Source organism: Sinocyclocheilus anshuiensis, unplaced genomic scaffold, assembly GCF_001515605.1.
Source record: "Sinocyclocheilus anshuiensis isolate Anshui unplaced genomic scaffold, SAMN03320099.WGS_v1.1 scaffold111, whole genome shotgun sequence".
In the NCBI taxonomy this organism is placed as follows: Eukaryota; Metazoa; Chordata; class Actinopteri; order Cypriniformes; family Cyprinidae; genus Sinocyclocheilus; species Sinocyclocheilus anshuiensis.
Genome location: NW_015552549.1, coordinates 282,502 through 307,533, shown reverse-complemented (window position 1 = coordinate 307,533; position 25,032 = coordinate 282,502). Strand labels below are relative to the sequence as shown.

The window sequence follows — 25,032 nt, the reverse complement described above, 5'->3', positions numbered from 1 at the left end:
ACTGCTGGGAACAGAACGTCTGTGTGCTCCAACAGCTCAGAGGACACAATACACAACCCTCTCTCGCGCCAGCTCTCTGGATGTAAGCCAGCTCAGCCCGGCACAATAGGAAGCTGAAGCGAGATCATGAGGCTGATTGATTTTTTTTCCTGATGTGCAGGTGCTGACAGGCAGAGTCTGGACAGTGGCTTCAGCCAGAGAGACAGTATGAGACTGGAGGACAGCACCTACACAGGGCCCTTCTGCGGCAGAGCCCTCGTCCACACTGACTTCACCCCCAGCCCCTATGACATTGAATCCCTCAAACTACAGGTCAGGCTTTTAAAAAGTGCTGTTTATGGACAATGAATGAAAAAAAAACTGCCATTATTTACTCTTCTATTTATGTATTCTTCTTTTTTCTTATTTGTTTTAATTCATTTTAAATACATTTTTAATCCATTTGTATTTAATCAATAGTATCTTTAAACACTTTTTATGGAAAGGACTTTGAATTACCATTGTGTATGAGAATAGTATATTATTAATATACTATTATGGTTTATGTAAATATTGTAGTTAAAAGTTTTAGTCATTTTGTTGGGTGTTTTTGCCATTTTTATTAGTTTTTGTTGTTTTTTAAATATATGTCTATATAATTTTTATTAATTTTTATTTCAGTTTTAGTTTGTTATTTTAGTTAAACTAAACAAAAATGTTAAACTAAAAGAAAATGAGAAATGTTGCCTTGGCAACTGGCTGAAATAAAATAGTATAATAAAATAAAAAAATACAATTTATTTTATTTCAGTTCATGTTTATTTTTGGCTCAAGTAGCAAGACTGTTTATTTATTTATTTGTTTGTTTGTTTTAGTCTAAGTTTAGTTAACTATAATAACCCTGATATATGAAATGTGCTATAGAAATAAACTTGCCTTGCTTTTTGTGGAACACAAAAGAAGTCATTTTGAGGAATTGTACTGGCTGCTCTTTTCCATACAATTAAAGCACAATGAACATTTTCCTGAAGCTTTCGAGCATCCGATGGTTGCAAAAGCCCTGTAAAAGTATCAAAAAGTGGTCCATAAAATGTGTGTGCTATGCTTAAGTGTTTGTGAATCTTGAAATCTTAAGTGCCCAATCGCGAGATAAAAACAACCAGAATTACTTATACTGTGTTTCACGAAAGAAAGTAATACAAGTAATGACACAATTTTGAGTATAACTAATCCTTTAAAACATTGTAGTATGCAGCAAGTATATTGTATGTAGTGCACTTACATTTTTCAAAACACACAGAAAGGAGACATCATCCAGATCATTGAGAAGCCACCAGTAGGCACCTGGACTGGTAAACTCAACAACAAAGTGGGCTCCTTTAAATTCATCTACGTCACAATACTACCAGAGGAGGACACACCACCAAAGAGGAAGCGATGCCAGAGTCAAGGACGCAAGAACAAACCCAAACCGCAAACCCTGGAGGAAGTTCTGGAGAGAATAGGCCTAACTGTAAGCCTAAAGTTACTTTCTCTTAAAGGGTTAGTTCACCCAAAAATGAAAATTAGTCCATAAATTACTCACCCTCAAGTCATCCTAGGTGTATATGACTTTCTTCTTTCAGACGAATCCAGTCGGAGTTATATTAAAAATTGTCTTTGATCTTTCAAGCTGTTTCATGGCACTCCGCATGTGTTGCATGCATCAGTCCAAAAGAAGTTAAATAAAAAGCGCCCATCCATAAAAAAAGTGTCTCACACGGCTCCGGTGGGTGAACAAAGGCCTTCTGTAGCGAATCGATGCGTTTTTGTAAGAAAAATATCCATATTCAAAACGTAATAATCACTCCGACTGGATTCATCTGAAAGAAGAAAGTCATATACACCTAGGATGACTTGAGGGTGAGTAATTTATGGACTATTTTTGATTTTTGGGTGAACTAACCCTTTAAATATGTGGGCCATTACATCACAGTACAATAGGATCTGCACTGACTGACTTCATTGTGTGTCCAGGAGCTGGGATCTCTCCTGTCCATGCATGGCTTCCAGAGTTTGGAGGATTTCAGCGGCCTGAAGGAGTCCCACCTGAACGAACTGAACATTACAGACCCTGAGCAATGTGTGAAGATACTGAAAGCAGCAGAATTGCTTCATGACTGTAAGTCCATCAAAGAGCCATCGAGTCTAGATTGTTATCCTAATTGTGTTCATTGGTACATATTTATAATTTGCAGTCTGTTTAATGTACTAACATCACTCCTGCTCTCCAGCTGAGGATGAATCCGATGTAGAGGAGCAAAAGACTGAAATGCCACGGGACTCGGGTTGTTACGAGAGCACAGAGAACCTGGCAAACGGATGTGAGGAGCCCCAGCTGGAATCCCAACCGGAGCCAGAGACTGATCCGGACACAGAAACAAAGCTCAATGCGATTCAGGAACAACTGGAGGAGATGAAGGTGGAGGAGAGTCCTGAGAGCCAAACAGAGTGAAACCACCAGAATGTTCTTTTGATCCTGCTTCTTTGAAACTCTGTCAAGATGGATTAAATTCTATGAAAAAACATTTCATATGCACAGCTCATACAGAGGCCAATAAGTCGTCTTAGAAGATGGCTTACAGATCTTGAAGCTACCATCATCTATTCGCTCTGATATTATTGTTCAGAAAGACCTGGGCTTCAAAATCTAACTGAAACAAAGTTGTAGGATTTTGAAAAACAGGCTGCATAAAGTGATATTCCATGGATTAAACCTACAGATATGTTTTTACGTCATAAAAGAAGAAGAATGCTGGAATCCCAAATATTGATTTTGCTCACAAGGATAAGTATGTATGACCTAACTGTGATTTTCTAATATCTGAGAAGTTTCATCATCATCATACCTTTAGCTATGAAGTAGCATTTTATATACTACTATTCTACTGTTTCTGTCGGAATGAATGTACAGAGTTACACAACTGGTGCACTCAAAAATATATTTTTGTCAGGCATGAAAGAGGAAAAGCACATTGTTCAGTTTTATTCTTTTGCTTCTATAGTCAACTATTTTGGTTCCTGTTTATGGTAATATTTGTTATAATATTGTTTTAGTTTTCAAAGCCATTGTTGTTTTTATACTTGTATTCCGTTTCAGCCTTCCATTTGTCGTTTATATTGTTGTCTGTACTTTCACTGTTTTTTACTAGTTTTGTTTGTTTTAAGAAAAAAAAAGCAATTTTGAAACATAACAGAAATTGTAATAATACCATATAATTTAATGAACATACATATACACACAAATTCATAAAGTGAAGAGTATGAGGATATATACATGATCACAGTGTTATTACCAAGCAAAGTGAACATAACTCAATCTGTGATGACGAATAATGTGTACGTTATGCATCATATCCAAATATCTAGAGCAGACCAGCTTTTGCTAATAATCCAAACTTACACATTACACTGACTTTCTGATTTTGTTGCGCCTAATTTAATAAATAAGTGACACAAATTTCATGATTAAAAAAATGGGATTCATTTTTCAGCACATTGTCATATACTCAGTAATACCATCAGCCTAGCAAATTAATATTCACATCTTCCATTCACAGTATAATCAATCATCACAATAGTTCACACCATAGTACTCACAAAAATCCCATTTGCTATAAATTAAACATGATCTGATAGAAGCACATTCCGTTGGTATTTAAAGGACTACATTTCCTGCAATAATGGACTTTTACCCTCAACACATTCTTCAACATCAGTAAAGGAACTTACAATCAAACTAAATGAATCTCACAAACATTCCATCTTATATATTTCAAACTGCTGTAAGATGGCACTGAACTGGCAACATAAAGAAATATATATAAAGCTGGCCGCTTCAAATGAATGAGACAAAATTCTTAATTCACTTCTAAACTTTCCACGCAGCAATACTGTCCATGTTTCGGAGAAGTAAACAAATGTGGAGCTGGCTATGCGAATTCATGTAAAAATATAGGAGTCCCTGATGTCTGTAGGTCTGTCTATAAAGTGTTCCCTTACAAGTGGCCATCAATATACTACAGTGAAATTAGTAAAGGTGACTACAATATGCATTCGCTTATAAACTGGGGCAAGCTTTGCTACCTTAAACATTGTGAAAAGAATGTGTGGAAAAAAGAAAAACAAACAATTTAAAGATTAGGATTAGACTTTTCCATGCCTAGACTCGGGAAAGTTCATTTTCAGATGTAAACCACACTTTATCTTTCATTTACTCTGTGCACAAACAAGCATTTAGGCCTTGAGTAGTAATATCCAACTCTTAGCGGAAAGGAAAAAAGGGAAGGTTGCTCATATGTCAGGTGGATGTGGAAAGACCTCACTAAATAAGACAATATGGAGGGAATGCAGTAACTTCAAGATCAAAATAATATTAATAAAATCAGTGTTTTCCACTTCTTAGGGAATCTAAAGTCATTTTTACATTATGTACATTTACTCCATGGCTTTTTTGCGTTCTGATAGATCGATGGCATTGTAAAAAAAATAAATAAAAAGATTAACTTACATATAGAGATGTGAGTAGCATTAGGGCATTATGGAGTCCTCTATAGATGTAATGGTAGAGCATAGATAAGGCACTCTTGCTGATGCAGATCAGCCTGTACTCATTGACAACACACACAGCTTACAGCCTCTGCTTTCTACCATCAATGCTGATTGTAAAATCAAGTCTGAGCTTAACTTTCTGTTTTGACACCGAGTTGAATCACATTTATAACTGACTGACTTACTAAGCTGATCCAAAAGGCCCCATCATCAGAATAAAGCAGTTGTGTTGGGCCTAAATGTCAGCTTATGGCTAAAGCACTTTTCCTTATCACACTTTGAAAACCAAGTCGTCTAATCCACAGGGCATTGTACACAACTACTATAGAAGCTTGTAATGGGTTTTACAGGACACACAAACGGTTAGGAATAATGGAGGCGGGCTATACAGAAACAGGTAATGACACTGAAAAATCAACCGAACATTTCACGAGCTCTTTCGGGGGAAATAATGTCCTCATTGCGCTTCAGGGTAGCCCATTCTCATCTCATTCAGTCTATAGCTGCCCATTTCCCTCATTGTGAGATTCATCATGCTGTGATTCAGAGAGGAGAGTCTCAAAACCTCCAGAACTTGTCTTGAGTGTTAGTGCAGGATCCGGCCAGAGGGGGTCCAGTTCTGCGAAAGAGTATCAGAGAACATAGGCCACTGCTCTAAACGAATCAAGTTTTTCTGTGTGTGTTCCTTTTTGTGAGCACATTCAGAGGGTTGAGAGAAGTCTGGAGACTAGTGGGACGACTCTTTGATGACTGCAGGGGCGACAGCATTGGGGGATGTTGGCGAGGGCGGTTTCTCTTCTTTAGGGGAGCTGGTGCTCTTCTGGGTGCCTGCACCAATGCCGGGTTTGGCTTCATCAGGGGTGTGTTCATTGGGAATCAGCGGAGCTGAGGATTTCTGCAGGAAGTGCAAACACACCATGAGCAATCAAGGAGTGTTATTTACTTGTATGTGAATGTGTAAGTGCTGTCATTCCTAACCAGAGGTATGTGTACCCAGTGGGTACTTAAGCAGGGTTCAGAGGGAACTTGGAAAGATTTCAATTTTGTTTTGTTTAATAAAAATCATAATAAGACAACCCAAGCTTGATAAGAGAGAGAAGGATAATAATAATTATGATTAATGATAATGCAAAATTATCTTCAGTGCGACAGTGGTTGAAAGGAAAAAAGGAGTTAAAATATTTCTGTGGGAGAGCAGAAGACAAAAAGTTGCGAAATTCTTATCTAGTAACTAATGGAGAATTTAAAACATCTAAAGCAATTTCACCTTTGACATTGATTGTTTGACAATGAATATTTTATACAGATTGCACCGAATTTCTAGCCAATTAAATATTATATTTATCAATATATTATATATATATTATTATTATTTTATTACATACATACATACATACAAATTTAAAATGAAATTCGATTTGCTGTATAACTTAATATAATTTAAAAATATTATTTTTAGAATTTAATTATGATCATTAATACTACTAACAAAAATAAAAATATTAAACATCAAGAAATACTACTATAGTAATAAATTCACATTTTTTTGAGTGAAACAATTAAGTAAAATATAAGTATAAAAAGAAATATATTTTACAGTACAATTGTAAAATAACATTTGCATATATATATATATATATATATATATATATATAAATAAAACAAATAATATATAAATATCCAAGATCCTTTATATTGTACATGCAGTTCTATACAGACTAAAGCACTGACTATCTGCCCTATGAAAGCCAAATCTAGCTAAAGCCACTTAATGTATTCATTTACTCCACATGGTTCTTTTTCCTGGCCTTCTAACCCTCCCAGCTCTTATGGTAATTGATTTAGGATATTTCTTGCAGACTCACTACTCAATGCACAGCAAGGCAGCCAGCAACATTTCAATCAAATGTACACTCACTTGTTCACTCAAACTCTCATTTAAAAAAAAAAAAAGCCGTCTTACTGTGGTTTGTGAAACAGGGTTGCTGCTCTTATGGGTGGAAGCAGCAGATGCATCAGAGGAGGTGGGGCTAGACAAGTCTTCCAGCATCACCCCTCTTCTGTCCAACACACTAGAAAGAGAGAGAAAGACAGAGTTATATAATCCTGTGATCAGGTGTGGCATTTTCCTGACTTGCCTATAAAAATATGCAAACAAATGCTGGGGTTTACTGATAAAAGTGACGGTTTCCATATTTTGTATTCTAATGCAATGCCATTTAAACAACTTTTTGGGGCCAATGTATACAAGCAAAACTACAGTAATATTCCTACCTAGGGTAAGTAGGGCTGCACAGAACCTCACAGCAGTTCTTGATGATGTTCTTATGACTGTATGGGTTCTGCACACGGTTCTTTCCAGACCACGAGCCTTTGATCTGTACAGTAGAGATGAAGGACTTAGAACTTTGAAAATAAAGCCAGCATAATGTCATAACTGCCACTGACCGTTACAATCTGATTCATCCTCCAACTTTCTACTGACTCTTCAATGCACTCTGATGTTTTATGTTATAATGAGTCCGTGCAAATGGGAGCTTGATAAAAAATAATCTTTTATTTGTTATCCTTTATTTAAATGTGCCTTTTCAGTTCTAGCCATTCCATCCCTATGGATTTCATTTGATCTAGTCAAGCACTTCAATGGTCCTCATCTTAAAAAGACATGCCTTTACGGTTTCATCTGCTCCTAGATAGAAATGTATGCATGCAGCTCAGGCAAATCTGGAGGGGAAAATCATCTAAAGTTTCTAAGTTTCATGTGTGGTATTCCACTCAAAAATGTTACACCAGCTTTAGGTTTCAGTAAAAAGTTTAGTTGTATCTGAATTTGACTGGCAGCTATGACCGTGTCTGCAGGTATTGATAAATCTATTATAAGCAGAATCCAATTTATGCTAAATCAAAGGAGAACAACCATCATGTCACACCATATTACTTGCAGCAACTACATCCTTCCCTCTCGCTTCCTTCCTTTCTCACTATTTTTCACTCCTCATTAACAAGAAGGGCCAGAGGGCAAATGTGGCATAAAAACAACATTTAAATTAATCATTAGGGCTAAGTGTGAAAGTGCCACAGAACTACAGATTCTGCAAAACTAAATTAGAGCATTAATAAACTTAAACCACTGCAGGGAATCTAAGCACTATATATGCATGTGTGTTAGTTTGTTAGACATTACACATATAAGGCATTTTCCATGAGCAGGTTAAATAATATGAAAAAAAAAAAAAAAATGCTTAACCTTCAGAAAATGTTGATCAGAGTTCAATTTTTTTTTTTTTCAGTTAAATTTTCTATTTTTTAAGGGGTTTGGGGTTTTTGCAAACCTGTTAAGTGCTTAACCTTGAGAAAACGTTGATAAGAGCTCAAATTGTTTTTTGTTTTTTTACAAATTTCTGTTACATTTTCTATTATTTTCTATCAGGTTTGGGATTTTTGTCAGATTTGGGATTACTGTGACATTTGCAAGTAAATATAGTTAACAAATCCTGATTTGTGTAATTTATGTAATTTTATAGCAAATAAATATTAAATAATCACCAAAATGAAGTAAAAGTTATTTTGATAATAAATAAAATAAAATCAAGCCTACAGTATGCATCAGGTTTGCAAGATTTATATTTAGACTAAATTATTTAAATTATATATATATATATATATTTTTTTTTTTACTACAACAAGTTAAATATCAGTTCAACAATTTAAAGCTTTTTTTCATGCAAAGTTAATCTTGTTACATAACAGCTTATCTAACATCAAATTGTTACTATAAAAACATGAGATTTGTGCCTCTAATACTCTAAACATAATGGGACAGCAATGTGTACCCTGTTCATCAACGGTGCCATAAATACTGTATATACTGTACATAAAACTCATGTTGATATGTTCTCTGTGCTTGCTTGCCGAGACGACACTGTTGCCAAGGTGACTGCTGGATCTAGTGTGCTGAAATGCTCTAGGGCATGTGTTTATCTTTCCAGCCATGTGACAGCAGCAGGAGTCAAGAACCGACAGTAGACAGGTAAGAAACAGACTCACGTCCTCATTGGTGGTCTGGTTGAGGGAGATCAAGTAGGTGTGGAAACCAGTCAATCCCACCACAGACCAGAGGGTGAAAAAACACACCAGAACCTCCAACACAGTGCAATGGGGAGTCAAGGAAACAACATGCTCAAAAATATCTACAATACAGTGTAAACAACGTGTTTGAACTTGGATATTCCTTTGTTCAGCAATACAAAAGGTTTTATAAAAGAAAAGACATGCTTTGTGCCAATTTAAAAGTTAGAAAACTAGTATGGAAACACTGTGTTTATCGTGATAGATCATTTACAGCATGACAGGTTTATGTGGAGCTCATTTTGTTTTCAAATCTTCAGGAAGTGGTCCTATAGCCCAGATGAAAGGATATGTTCCGGGAGTTTCTTTAATGGTATTCACAAATCCGGAGTCTACAGAACCTATAAAACACAAAGATTTTATTTATTTACATTATGTATCTATGCATGCAAGCAAGCAGTAACTCACTGCATCAGATGTCTCAGCATCTCCCTTTCTCTCTCCCATCATTACAAGTTCAGAAGATTTTCACACATCCACCCACACTCTGCCAGAGCTGAGAAGTCTGCACTGTTCATTTACAAGCACCTTTTCAACCACAGTAGCTATGTTTGCATTCAGCTTAATGAAAATCTGTTGAAGGAATAGTTTACCCAAAAATGAAAATTTACTAACCATCATTTCCACAGGCTGTCAAACTCAAAAACGGGCCAAAGAAGAACTATAAAAAGGATCTGTGTGACTTATATGCTATATACGCTTATCATTGCTATGGAAACATTACATTCAGAATCTGTGTCACACATTCAGTATCTGAAGTTTGACTGAATTTATTCAGACTGTCTAAAAATCTGTGCATGTAAACATAAAAACGGAATTATGGAAAAAAAATCTAAATGAATGACAGTCACGATGTGTTTCACTTTAAACTAACATCACAGGCTCAGAGCAAACTGTCCAGGCATTCACGTGAATTCTGCTTCTCTCTTCCTTGCGGTCTATAGTGCACTTTGTGAAGAGGAAGATCAAAGGAAGGAAAGAGAGCAGACATTTACGAGAGCATACAGTGGCTCTTCCGATATCCTGAACACTCCCGGACTGACCCACGCCTGAGAGAACCGCATTCACATACATATTGAGTGTCGCTTAAAGGCAGTTGTTTTCCCAGAAACCATGATCATTAAACCGGTGGACCGGCTGTGCATTTTAAATAGTTACTGATAACATGAAAACGTAATTTCCTCTTTCAATTAATCCGATTTTGGATGTCAACATTGAAGACGCTCAGGCACACATTTTCTTGCTGCGATACTCACGTAGAACCACATGGACGATGTTGAAGGTGAAGATGTAGATGGTAAGTAGAGACAGCGAGAGTGTGAACAAGTAGAAATATCTGTAATTCCTCTTTCCTACGCAGTTTCCGACCCAGGGACAATGATGGTCAAACCGGTCTGAGAGAAAGACACACAGAATCTTAAGACTCTTATGACGATTGGTGAAAGTCAATTTCTACATTCTAACAGTGAGTGTGGATCTTCTGGCAGAGACAGGCATATATTTTTAACTGCTCAAAGGGAGATGGTACTCAAACCAGAGATTGTGTGCATGTGTGGCAGGTGCAGGCCGGCCAAACAAATGGCCCTGTGTTCCGGATGACTATGCAAAGAGAGCAAAAGTGAGCCCTTAGTGAACTCTAATATCAGCATATCTCACTAACCTTGCAATATGTGAGAGTAAGTGTGTGTGCTGTCTGACTCATCTCTCAACAATTCACTATTATAATGGAGTATCAAATGGCACATCATGTGCAACTATATCAAAGGTAAGAATGCTTGTGAATTCTTTTATGTAGACGTAGTACAACTCTGTAAAATTACCCCACAAACCACAATAACTGCAGCACATTATTTTTAGTGATACAAAACAAATTATAAGTGTAGTGAATAAGGCAACAAACCTCCAATAAACTACATTTAAAAAAAACAAACAACTCTACAAAATAACTTGTTGCATTGTAAGTTACTTTGGCCTTGTAAGTTTCAATTAATTCGTTGACTTGCTAATACTTAGTAAAAAAAAAATTCATTTATTTTTAGTTCATGATACCTAATATTAGTAGTACCTAATAAAAATAGTATTAATTATTGTTGAATTCATTAGTTTTATATATAGTAAATATACTTTAGTATATTGTAAGTAAAATGTATTGTTTTTAAAATATCCCTCATCATAAATATGGATTTATTTGGTCAAAAAACAGTAATACTGCAATAAAATTTTTACAATATAAAATAACTGTTTTCTATTTGAATATATTTTAAAATGTAATTTATTCCTGTGTTGGCAAAGCTGAATTTCCAGCCTCATTACTCCAGTCTTCAGTGTTACATGATCCTTCAGAAATCATTCTAATATGCTTATTTATTGATTCTCAATAAATATTTCTTATTATTGTCAATGTTTAAAACAGCTGTGCTGCTTAATATTTTTGTGGAAACTGATTTTTCATGAATAGAAAGTTTAAAAGAACAGCATTTATTTGAAAAAGAAATGTTTTGTAATGTCTTTAATGTCACATTAGAACAATTTAATGTATCCTTGCTGAATAAAAGTTAATTTCTTAAAAGAAAAAGAAAAAGAAAAAAACCAACGGCACACCTCTCCTCAACAAGCCACACAATTTGAGGTACCATTCATGCTTGTAGTGTAAAATGTTAGGGACAGTCACTCACCCACGCAGTTGTCGCAGATGCTGCAATGGGAAGCACGAGGGGGTCTGAAGATCTTGCAGGTGTAGCAGTACTTCAGCTTGACGATCTGGTTGTTAATTTGCACATTCTTGATGCGGGGTGGAGGCCTCTGTCCAGCCATGACGTTCCCATTGGCCGCTTCTACAAGAGATGGGTAGAAACAGTCAACGTGGCGACCAACAGCCATTCAGGTCGATTAAGATCCATATGCATGACACATAGCACAGCCTCTGATGGAGGACTCACTCAAGGCCACTCCAGCTAGTGCCATGACTCAATGACAAAAGACATGAAAAACACACCAATAAATCAGAGCCAGGAGAGTTTGTGTGGATCTGTGACAAGAGGTCAAAACCTCAAGTACAAAACAGTTATTAATGGTGCTGGTATGACAAGTATAATGATTTTTGCATTAAAGTTGAAGCGGAATGAGATTAATACAAGATTCCAAAAGAAATTAAGCTAGTCATCATCATAAAATAAACTGTGACAGGGTGATCAAGAGCATGATATGAAGCGGAGGGATCTTGTATCATCCTAAAGGAGTTTATTTTGCAATAATGACAGGCAGACTGCACATTATCCCCCTTAATAAATCAATAAATTAAATAAACATTAAATACTAATCTACATTATCATGATTTGATTTTGTGAGAAGATGGAGCTAGCACAGCAAAGGTAACTTTGCCAGTGACAACGGTTAATAAACAGTTTAGTGATCATTTTACAAAAATATTTGACCACAGAATGACTCACTTGAACAAAGTAAAAATCATGTAATAAATTCTGGTGTGTACATATACACTTAAAATGTTTACACATTTAAATGATAAATTGCTTTATAAGGAAAATAATTTTCTAATACAACTTTTTTCCATTATTTTTTGTCTCTTTGAATCTGAATGCAGATCCAGAAAAATAAGCATCTTTTCTATTCCCTTTTCTTTATTTGCATTTTTATTTTATTTTTCTAAATGACTCGCTTTCATCTGTTTTGATAGCGACAATACTGAAGGCAAAGCACTTCGTTTAAAAGACAAGACTTACATTTCAAAAGGTCATTTCTTCACATGTGACTAGATGCGGTCAGAGAGTGAAAGTGCGCTTTCATCCAGAGCGTCTCTCACATGTTCCGCCATGTGCTTCTAATCCACGCTTGTTTACGTCAAAGTGCGCACGTGAAGCATACAGCGGTGTTGTGCATTTTGACCAGTTGATGGGAAAAGTATTCTTAAAATGCATTCAAAATTCTGAATAATTTGTAATATATAATTATTCACGGTATTTAGAAGTGCCCACGATAATAATATCGTGCATATTCATTATTGTGATATATCGCATTACCGAATACCGGCACAAGTCTACATTTGACAGCTCTGTACTTCTACACTTTAGTAAAATGGTTGCATTAGCATGTGCTCAGGAGGCAGGACTACACAGCTGCCTCGTCTTAATCCACATTCCTGGGTTGGCTAAAACGACACATCCAAACTTGCATCTGATCCAGCATCAGCCACTTTTAATCAGCCAGACAGACATTCACCTAAAAATAGCATATTAAAGATGCTGAAATAGAGCAGAGGAAATTTGTAGTCAAACAAAACTGCCCTATTTTAAGAGGGTACAGTTGAATCAATAACAAAAGTTTTGCTTTTGGATGACAGCGGTCTTAAAGGGGTCATATGATGTTGCTAAAAAGAACATTATTTTGTGTAAGAGCTTGTAACACTCCAAAGAGAAAGGAAAAATTTAAATCGCATCATATGACCCCTTTAATAAAACAAATAAACAACCCTGAGTAACTGATGAATTGAAATTAAATCAGGGTTGTCAATGCATTCAATAATTCAATGTCAGTCATTTGAGTAATCTTTTTGTTGTTGCTAACCTGATAATGTATTTAGTTCCTTTTTATTTACCTGCAGTAATTAAATATAAAGTTCTACACACTTCCATAAGTAACAAAAATGTTTTGTCTCTGTCACCAGATGATCTTCTCACTGTACAAAAAATATATTTCATACTCGCAGAAATTTGATAAAAATCTCCATTAAATTAAATGACTGAATTAAGTTACAGAATGAAAATTTGTTAAAATTTGTTAAAAATGGGGCTGTTAATCAAATCGAATTGATTACATGATGTGCAAACTATTTAGATCAACTGTAATTAATTTGAATTACTGAATAACTTGAAAAACTTGAAAAACCTGGATATATAAGGTAGCCTATAAGGATATATGATTTCTAGACATGGACAAGACATGTAAATTAATAAAAACTTATAACACCATGTGCTTTACAAAATTAATATACATTTTTCCTAGTTATGCTAAAATCTAAAATAATTTATCGGATATAAATTGTGAGTAAAACAAATGTATTCTTTTTTTAAATCTTCATCCTAAGTCCTTATCCACCAAATAACAAACAGAAAAGTCATGGGGACTATGAACATTGTTGTGGATGTTGGGGAGCCTTGGAGTCAAAAGGTTAAGAACCATTGATTTAGGGGCTGTTCATGCAGGTTTTTGAGAGATATTTCTAAATTTGAACATTAAATTCAATGTATTATTTTTATGTTTCACTTCACACTGCATTATGATGATGATGATGATGATGATATACTGCTGTATACTGTAGTACCAGTCCAGCATATAACACAACCCTATTAGAGAGAGCTGTAGAACAATTCTAGATGTGAACATGTTCCACAAAATCAGTGAAAATGGGGGTTAGTGGATATTTAATGACATCAGAGAATACGGTGGTAAAATGCTGCACCGCCCCTAGGCATGTCTGAGCTTCAGCGGAGGTGCTGAAGTGTAACAACTGTGCTCTCGTTTAAAAGAGAAACCAGGGAGGGGAGTAGAGATGAGGGAGGAAGAACGGAGAGAAGTGAGGGTGGAGAGTGTATGGAGATGTGTTCATCTTTACTGTAGCCCAGATCTTGTAATCAGTACAGCGAACGGTGATGGGCTGGTGACTGAACTAGACAAGGCAATATTCCCACAGAGCCACAACCACACAAATTAATCACTAGAAGCAAAATTAGCAAGATAAGAGCAGCAAGTTAATCTAATTTAATTGCATTCAATTAGTCAGGTGCAGTGATGTTAACCTTTCTGACATTCAAAGTAGAACAAGCTTGCAAAAAAACTACACATTAATTCCCTACTTTCAGCCTATTTTCAGTTTTGTATTTTCAACCCACTTAAAATAGATCTTTTTGCTACAGGGTAAATGTGTATTTTTCCTTTTGCAAAGGAAGCCAATCAGTAGGGCATTTCAGTTGACTTCCGTCACTATAGAAGAGGATAGACAAAGGTCTAAGGCAATCTACTAAGGCAATTTCTTTTACTATTTAACAATGAATGTTTGAGCAGATTCTTCGTCCAAGAAAAATCCTTGCTATTTAAAAAGAAGAAAAAAATACAAGACAAATGTCTCAGTGAGCCTTAGAATTTGAATGAGCCTGCCAAACAGCCCTGCAAAAGATACAATTTTCACTTTGAATAGTCATAACACTGGTTTCTCTTCAAGTCAGTTGACATATGGCATTGTGTGGGTGTGTACCAGTCATGTGAAGAATATCTATTTTTTATTTGACTTTTTTGTGCCTTTAATAGATAGTAAAGTGAAGAAAAGCAGAAAAGTACAGAGGCAGAGAGGAAGGAATGGGATGGAAGCAGCTCACGTCCTCTGAAATCTCACTTGTGCATATTTAACATAAGCGTGGGATATTTATAAAGTATATAAAGTATATTTATAATGCAATGCCTTTATCACTGCTTAGAATACTATGAAATATGGTGCGTGCCTTATTCTGTGTAAGAAGCCACATCATCTCACAGAAGGATTTATTTCAAACACTCAACAGATGTTATGAAGTGAGTTTGGAGTAAAAATATGTTATTAAATGTGTTATTTTCACATGCTTTCAGATGGAGCAGCATTTACTACACAGAGCCGTAGTTCACTGAGAAGCTATACAAACAGTTGTCATTATCGTGATTTTTTTGCGTAACTTGTCAGTGAACTACGGCTATGTGTAGTAAATGCTGCTCCCATCTGAAAGCACATGATGATGATTTACTGCTGATTACAGAACCGGCATTACTAACAAAATGCACATGACAATCGCATTCGATTAATCGTGCAGCCCTAATATAGAGCCCATCAAGCTTGAAGTCAAGAAGAACACAATGTTTCCCAGATGAACTCAAGAGTTCATGGACCAACGCACTCAGCCATTTTAATCGCAAAACAAAACAATAAATTAATAAGCAGGTCTGGGCTAACAGCGTCCCACTTAAACCACATGCATGCTAGACTATTCATGTTCTTCCTCTCACTGGGTCAAAACACCCGCAGGTGGCACTGATGGTACAAACCATGGCATTAAACCTCAACACTCAGTCAGCCTTACACTCACCGATCTCCATCTCAATGAAGTTGGCCTCCTCCTGCAGGGCCCGTGGCAGCACCCCTGGGTCACTGAAGCTGGTTCGGAGCAGCATGGCCATGACAAAGACGAAGAGCAACACTGCAAACACAGGGATGGCAGGAGACAGGTGCACTGCCAGGTACGGGCACCTGTACGGGACAAGTGAACATGCAGGATTACAAAAGAGGCAAGGAAAACATGAAATTAACAGCACAGAGGTTACATGAGCATGTAAAGTGAAAGAGAAATAGATCTCTAAGAGTGAAGTATGGAATGTTTGTGCTAATAATGGTACGAAATGAATTGGGAAACTGTTTGAGCGATGCAATGCTCTGAGTTTGAGGGTGGGACTATCAGTTTGTCTGACTAATGGAAGATGAGGGTATGTTTGGTAAATTTTAAACAACATAAAATATAACATAACATATAACATAACATATAACATAACATAACAAACACTGCATAGGACAAGCAGTTTGGAGAATACAAATAATAAATATAATAGAAAAAAAAAAAGAGAAAAAAAATCAACTAAAAATGGCAATATACTGTACATAAAGAAATTGCTTCTTTTTTTTTTTTTACTTGAATTGCCAATGTTTCTGCTATAACCCTGCATAGGACAAGCAGTTTGGAGAATGGATGTAAAAAAGTCAAGTAAAGTAAAATAATTCTTAGATTTTGTTTGGTGATGCAAGTATCAAAAAATTACACACTTCACATTTAACTTATAAACACTGCTGAACTGAAAGAGTTTTTTTTTTTTTCTTCCCAAAAATTCGACACATTTCACTAATGTTGGCATTGGCAATGGCAACAGATACATAAAAAAAAAAATCACATTAAAGAAACTTTTCAATTGGAATGCCAGTGTTTTTGACTATAATTTTCCTAAATTCAACACAAAAACATTTTTGTTATCTTTTTGATGAAGCATTAGTTTCTCTCTGAAATAAAAGGGGATGTCATTGATGAAGTGGGTTCGTAATATCTGTCTGGCTCAGACCCAACAATGAAGCAGTCAGGGAGGATATTTACTATGAATGACTGTGCTTTCTCCATTTCCGCAGGCAGACAGCCATACAGAAATGAATTTGGTTGCTCCCATAAACAGCGGATGACTTGGGTCCTGTAAAAGTGCCTCTCTTCACTCAGCCTGCAGCAGATTGGTCTGCTCCACATGCTACTGCATTGAGCTATTAATAGGGTCACCCTGGCTCTCCTCCACCACTCTCTCCTGCAATGTAGACCTGCTATACTAAGATAATGTATGGCTAATACATCACGATAATGGTACAGCTCGTCACAGGCACAGTGCATCCACTCTCAGGGGGAAATTTGCTACACTTAGCGTTCTGCATGTGCAAAGGACATCTTTACAACACTAACTACAATACAGTGAGAGAGAGAAGACATGACTCATCCTGACAACACAATACAAAAAGACTAGATTTTTAATAAAAATGTAAGTGGTGCTTGCTCATGCAAAAGTTGCCACTATGGTATTGTGGGTGGTTGCTCACATGCAACTGGGGTCGGGGAACCAGTATTATTTATGTACAATTTATTAATGTTTTTAAAATAGCTTTTATTTTTATATTTTCAGTTTCATTTTAATTGTAGTTTGGTTTTTTATTATTCACTGTCATTTTTATTACTTTTTATTATTTATTTACAGCTTTCATTTATTTTTATTTCATTTTTAGTCATTTTTGTATTAAATATTACATTTTAGTTCTAATAAATTGAATACAGTTAGTTGCTAAGGCAACAATTCAAATTTCTTAAATAAGTTTAAGTTTTATATACCGAAAGCAATTTTTCACCATTTTATTTAGTAAATAACAACACTTCTAGGGACCACCAGGGGTCTGTTATAGGACCCTGTATGTGTATACATCTAAAAATACTGTTGACGGTTGAAACAAAATTCAGTGTATGTTTTCCAGATAATAATAGTAATAATAATAATAATAATAATAATAATAATAATAGGTACTTCTAATAATACACAAAATGCATAGAGTTTTATACAAACTATAACGTGTCAAACCAATCCTCTTACAATGCATACTAGAACACTGGTTGAACCAGTCCATACTAGAGTGTGGGTTTGTCTACTCAAATGTCATATTCACTGCTTTAGGTCCAGCACACAGTACAACAGATCACATCTGTAAGAAGTATTAGCATCAGAAAGATCATTTCTAGTCAGACTACATGTACAAGTTCAGCTGTTTCACACACTGGTGTGTCAGCATACCAGAGCCATCAATACACTGGAATTCTACCTGTGGAACAGGCCAGATTAGTTTGATCTGTTTTAAACTGTGAGACTGGAAGACATAAAAAGGAGGGCAAAAATACAGAGCAGAGCGGGTCGATAAAACTTCCCACTGCCCAGATCATGAGTAGAATGCTGCAGGGAAATCCATTTATTATTGTGAAAGCTGTGCTGGGGCAAAGCGAAGCAAAACTGAGGAGAACCGCTTGTGTTTGTGTGTGTGTGTTTGATGTATCTGCTGATGACTTTAAGCATCCTGGACCTGCTCCATCATCAGTTCCTATCACAGCCCTAAGCTTCCCGGACGTTACTCATCATGCAGTGCTGGATGTGACCTCTCTCCCCATAATCAATACCAGAGATAAGCAGCTCCAATATAAAAGTGCAGATTCTCTTATCGTCACTATGCACAAGGTTATTTAACCACCATAATTAGCAATTAACTATTTCCATAGAACAAAATGAAAACACAAAAAGTATAGTGCCTCAACATGCATAATCAACACTTTATTGTTGAAAATCAACACAAATGTCCATTTGACTTCCGTGATGTGACATAGTTCTGGAACAGGATATTCTGCTGTAAAAAAAATGGAGGGCAGTAATCAACTGGATCACAAAAAACAGGCATTACCACAATGGAGCCAGACTGAATGAGAGTTTGCTAAAACAATGCCTAAACAGCCATTTGGTTAACATTATCAATCATTATTAATGCAAATGATTTCATTCCGATTCAAGCGTACAAATAAAAACCATTGTTGTCTCAGGAATAACCTACCAAATGAATCATTCACAACAGGACCAGAAACACGCATCACTGAAGTTAACAGGGTTTTCAAGTTGACATAAATTCAACAAAATGGGGGAAATTCAGCAGAAGACATAAAATGTTTTGGAAAGACACTTTTTCATGAACTCTGGCATCAAGATAATTAAACCCTTTTGCACACAAAGCCATTTCTGTCACTGTGTTACAGCATCTCCACCCTTCTTTTTGCCTTCACAGCTTGTCCTTAGCGAATTATCTGCACTCTGCTCAACAGAGAACTAGGTGAAAAGGACTGTTTCCCACAGTTAAGACAGCATGAAGCACAACAGCAGAGTTTTATGGCTGGCTATGAAAAGGCTTAGCTGTGTGTTTGTAAAATCAATAGAGCTGCTTCACTGGTCTAGCTGGTCTCTAGGTGGAGACTGGTGGGGGCAGGGAGGCCTGACAATTATTGTTACTGATAGTGCTGGGCGCAAACATCCGGTACGCCACCGGAAAGGATAATGAGGGGAGAAAAACCCACAAATGATGGTTAAAAACAACATATAATTTTATTATGACAAGTCTTCAGTCTGAAACAAATCTGAAGACAATTTTATATACCTTATATTTTTTATATTAGACAGTCTCTGATGCTGAATAGTGTTGAATGTGAGAGCTCGTTGTGACATCATACACTACCATTCAAAAGTTTGCTATCCGTAAGATTTAGAAAATTAAGAAAAAGAAATTAAGATTTTTATTCAGCAAGGATGCATTACATTGATAAAACAACAGTAAATATTTATAATGATATAGGCCTATTTCTATTTTTAAAACAGCTGTTCTTTTGAACTTTCTATTCATCAAAGAATCCTGAAAAAAATTAATCTCGGTTTCCACAAAAATATTAAGCAGAAAAAAGGTTTTCAACATTGATAATAATAAGAAATCTTTCTTGAGCACTGAATCAGCATATTAGAATGATTTCTGGAGGATCATGTGACACTGAAGACTGGATTAATGGCTGCTGAAAATCCAGCTGTCATCACAGAAATAAGTTTTAGAAATACATTTTAAAATAGAAAAGTTATTTTAAATTGTAATAATATTTCACAATATTACTGTGTTTTTGATCAAATAAATGCAGCCTTGGTGAGCATAAGAAACTTTGATGAAGTGCTAACTGAACCAAATTTTGAAAGGTTGTGACGTTGTGTATATATATGCTGTGTAAAAATGTGATACTCTTATACAAGCCACATATTACAAGTAATAGAATAGTGTCCTCCATAACTCACAATATGACTATATTCTTTATTTTAAACTTTATCGCATAATTACTTGTTTTAGTTTTGACTCATTTGACTTGATGCAGAAACAAGCTTCCATAACAGATACACCAAATACTGAGAGAAAGATTTTCTACTTGTTATACTTTATATACTTTTAAGGATGGAAGCACACGGGATAAGGATGGATATATGTATTAAGTCAAACCAAAAGTAGGTCAAACTGTCAAGGAATGAACACTCCTGGTAAAACATTCAACATGCAAATAATCACCTCATTCATTCGAACTTTGCATTGCAAAACTTGATTATGATATGATATTAAAATAGTATGCAATAGTGCTAACAATAAAGTGGGGAAAGATTAGCAAGCGAACAAATAAACTGCAATCTTACATCCGGATGTGTCATCAGTAGCTCTTCTTTCTGATAAGGGACTTTCAGAAAAGCTTAAAGTACAATACAAGTGTAGGTAATGTAAAGTATAAAGTACAAATATGTACTGATAAAGTACAAAAGGATATTTCAGCCATGTCACACTGATATGAAGTTGTTATGCCGGTACGTTGCCAAGCCTGAAAATTACATGCACAGCCTCTGTTAATTCTTCATAAAGAGTTTGCCAATTTAAGAGCAAGTGAATCACGAAGCAAATGAATTATGCATTACTGCCAAAAAATAAAATAAAATAAAAAAACGGTATCCTAATCCCTCATGGAGACAAATTTGCCACAGCTCCAGTTTTGCAGTCACACAGCACAAGGATAAAAAAAAAAATCCAAAAGAATAAACAGGCATGACCCCTGCAGAAGGACAGCAGCCCTCTAGAGCTCACACAGACCGTGACACTGACCACAAACACTCATACACTAGACACTTCCTCAGCAACAACATGAGTAACTATCCACCATTCAATGATAAACATAAAATGTATAGACATTTAACTGCTGAGCTACAATGGATGTTAAAACAAACATACAGGACAAAAGCAGATTGAAACCTCATCCATGTACTTCTAAAGTGAAAGAATGAGTGGGCGAACACAATCAACAGAATCTGATGACTGTCAACACATCAAGTGCTACTATGAAACAGTTTAACTTGTGTAGAACCATTTTAGAGAGAAGTATGTTAAAGATGAAGGGTGTAAGTCAGCAAAAACTATTCCTGAACACTTTGTCTGGCATTGGCCGACAACGCTGTTTTGAAAGTGTCACAGAATTACACTCTTCAGGAATTCAGTCTCCAAATGGCTTACTTGTAGTTGTTTCAGCTTATTATGCTGGGAAAGGAGTTATTTTTTCGGTGTTGTTAATCCATCTTAAATTTAAATAAACTTAAATTAAAAATTTGAAATGTTGCCTTGGCAACAAATAGAAACAAGATAAGATTTTTTTAAGATACAAGAATAAGATACAAAATGTATTCAAACTAAAACTGAAATAAAAATAAATGAAAGATAAAAAAAAAAAAAACATATATATATATATATATATATAAACATTTAAACAACAAATAAAAATGACAAAGCACATTACAAAATTAGCCTACTAAAAGAAATGCAAACATAAAAATAAAAGCTACTTCAAAATATGAATACATACTATTCTAGTATTTAAAAATCATTTCAAAATAATCATTTTATTTACATTGAATTCCACACTTCACCTTTAAGTTGAAGATATCAGGCCAATAGCAAGTGGTTCTTACTTTCAGCCAATGGTGGATCGACAAACCCTTGGCTATAGTGAGTGCAGCATCAGAACTAATTTTTATGGTCCATTTATTTTGACACACAGCAGATTTCTTACAAAATTTCTAGCCTACACAATCAACTCACTATTCTAAATCTGATATCTAAAGAGAGTACAAACATAAATGCAATGCAACTTGCATAATCTTGTTTACACATACAGCCAAAAATTAAAATACAAGTGCAGAGACTTTCAGCAAACAAAGACACATAAGGAGAGTAATGGAAGGGGAGGTGGGATACAAAGATCTTTAGAAAGAACAATGCAAATCCAGCCCTGCTAATCAGTCTTGAGCTTGTAACTCAGTCTGCAGAGGAATAAACTGTCCAGACACAGGCCCCATGGACAGAGAGGCGTATGAGGACACAACAGCGTGAGCATTCAGCAATACTCAATAAATAATTCCCTGTAAATTCAAAATAACTGGAAGCAATGTGTTTCCATAAACACTGTCTGTCTCTTCTGGAATCTCATGCTCTGTATTAAATAAAAGATAAATTGCACATAAAAATAAATGTGCACTACTGAAACTAAAGATCCAGCAGGGACTATACAAATAATCTTGGGTGATATTTAATAATTGTGGTTCTTTTGTGATAGTCATAGCCAGAATTTTATCAAGAGCCAAATCTTAGAAAGAGACTGTTTGACAAAAAATACTCAGAAAATATTCATACACCTTTCATATGGTTTCAAACCCAATGGCAAGTTCGGTCCATAAAGAAGATTGAATACAGACAATGTTTGTGTAGGTAAAATCTAAATACACACTGAAATTGTAAATGCAAAAAAAAAAAAAAAAAAATCCCAGTTCATCTATTAGCTTCTCATGTAATAAACAATTTGGAATCACACTTTTACACTCAGCCCAGTCTCTACATTAATATGTCTGCCTCAAGAGGACTAATTATCAGTAACAGCGATATGAACATGGAGTGCAGTGAAACTCTAAAGGAGCCAGTAGCTCCATACATGACAGAGTTTCTGACCGGGGACAGGGAATCGTTTCCTGATGAACAGGCCCAATGGAGGATCCGAGATACGGGCAGGGCACAACACTCGAGTCTCAGGAAACACCGACCACAGACGTCAAAGTCCACACAAGGGAGCTCATATCCACCCAACAGAGCTCATCTCCAATATGCAGCACATCCAGCTTGAAAACCATCTGCTTTTGTGAAAAGTGTTTCAATAACAATGACACAGCTCTTTCCCATCCATCAACAGGCAAATGATCTCATACAATTCGAAACCCTGCCATTAATCTTAACCTAATTGTATATTTTTACATTGCAAAAATATTTAGTAGGATACTAAGTTATTAGGTTCATGTTGGGTGATCTACAGGTTTATAGCTCTATAGTGATCTACAGGTCCAAAAACTAACCAATTACATATTTTTGTAGCCAAAAAAAAAAGGTTGGTTCTTCTGGAGATTTTTAGAGTTGTTCTTGTTCTTCTGAAGAATTGAGTTGATTATGACTGTCATTTAGTGATGGTAAGTCTGACTCATTCCCGTGAATTGGTTCATTTGAACAGTTCGCTTCAAAGAGTCGGTTAAAAAAAAAAAAAGGTTATTTTTTCGTGTCTGATTATAATATTTTACTATTAAGTTTTGTTAATAAGGGAGATTATTGTAATCAGTTTTTTGTTTAACAATTTAAAAAATGCTACTTATTAAAACTACCTGTAGTGTGCTAAAACTGTCATTCGATCAAATTGTAAACACAATTCGAACAGATTTTTTTTTGCGAAATTTAGTATAACGTTAAGTGTTTTATCAGCACACACACGAATATTAAAGTAGCCTAACATTAGTGATATCCTCTGTTCTCGGTTGAAATAATCGATGTTGAGATGCTGGGAGCGATTCAGTTCGCAATCGAATCGATCAGACCGGTTTTTGTGAACCGCTCCGAACAAATCATTGATTAGATCTGACTCAAAACAATGATTCGTTGACGAATCGGACATTTCTAGCGTCATATGGAAACGCAAGCCATGGCGTCAGGAGCGCTTCGGTCCTCAATATTTCACAAACTTTTTATTGTTACATTTGTTGTCTTTGTCATGTGGATGTAATATGTTTTGACTGCTCATTAAATATAATATTTCATTCTTGCAATGGCATTAAACAAAGGCCATCTACAATGCAAATTCCACACTGTGAGGAAAAAGCGAAGCTGTATTGTCGGCAGCTCGTGTCTCTAGCAGTGTAGGTCTAATAATCACCAATGACATGCACTTACTCAAAGGCGAAGAACAGAGAGCAGGTTCCAACGATGAGAAATAAGGTCAGGTAAAATACTCCTTTCTGCCGACCCATCATAACCCGTCCATCGCAGCAGAAGGTGTTTTTCCCAGGTAATTTCTCCCATTTTCGAGTAACCTTCCGTGTTATCATCACCGCCGACATGATAGCGAAGGTACAAGGTAATCGTGTCCACTTAATGATTAACCTGAGATTAACGAACGATGGAGTGTTATCAGCAATAAAACATAGAGGAGCTTCTTTGCAGCAATGTAATTCTTCCTACACGTGCACGATGTGTTTGTAGGATTCTTCCCGTGTTTCCTCACGGATCTTCAGTGTTTCTTAAAATCATCAATCTGTCGCGTTACATATCTGCTCTTCTGTGTTTAAATCCATGATTAAAGTCCCCATCAAATACCAAAAAGCAAAATCCTCATCCGAAAGCGAAGATTCCCCATACTGGCACAACTTGAAACTGTTTCCGTTCAAAATGTACACAGGTTTCAAATGAGAAAGCGAAGCTAACCTGAAGTAAGCGTGTAAATGCTAAACGCACATCTGGAGTGTGAGTGGACCTTGACCGACTGACATTTATGTCATTGGTTAGGTTGGTTAAAAGCGTCTATCCCGAAAGGATTCGCCGTCCCTTTTCTCTTAAAAGAATACAAAATAAATCTGAGTAAAGCCTTTTGTGACCTATGCCGATTATACAGGAATTATTTGAGCAACGTGGTCAATAATCTTTCCTCCAATTTCGCCTCGTAGGATGCAAGCAGGGCTGGATTCTCTTCGGGAGCAGGAAACACGCCTAGATTGAAATGTCTCTTCTTAAAGGGCCAGTGTCTCACTGTACAGGGAACA

The 25,032-nt window shown here is 35.9% G+C and overlaps 2 protein-coding genes across 2 annotated transcripts in view; one reads left to right on the top strand and one right to left on the bottom strand.

Annotated features, from left to right (window-relative positions):
• The window catches only part of sash3 (SAM and SH3 domain containing 3), a 13,365-nt gene extending 10,252 nt beyond the window's left edge, over window positions 1-3,113 (top strand). The window contains exons 7-8 of the mRNA XM_016454855.1: window positions 1,996-2,140; window positions 2,253-3,113. Of these exons, the coding sequence (XP_016310341.1) occupies window positions 1,996-2,140; window positions 2,253-2,473 (366 nt within the window). The 3' untranslated portion in view covers window positions 2,474-3,113. The remainder of the gene's footprint in view (window positions 1-1,995; window positions 2,141-2,252) is intronic.
• Window positions 3,114-4,213: 1,100 nt separating this feature from the next.
• On the bottom strand, window positions 4,214-24,959 carry zdhhc9 (zDHHC palmitoyltransferase 9). Its single transcript, XM_016454900.1, has 9 exons — window positions 24,167-24,959; window positions 15,825-15,985; window positions 11,373-11,531; window positions 9,954-10,091; window positions 8,990-9,038; window positions 8,617-8,719; window positions 6,844-6,947; window positions 6,533-6,641; window positions 4,214-5,464 (listed from the first exon to the last, which is right to left on the bottom strand). The coding sequence occupies exons 1-9, from the start codon at window positions 24,331-24,333 to the stop codon at window positions 5,297-5,299; spliced, it is 1,158 nt and encodes a 385-aa protein (XP_016310386.1). The 5' UTR covers window positions 24,334-24,959; the 3' UTR covers window positions 4,214-5,296.
• Between the last annotated feature and the right edge of the window lie 73 nt (window positions 24,960-25,032).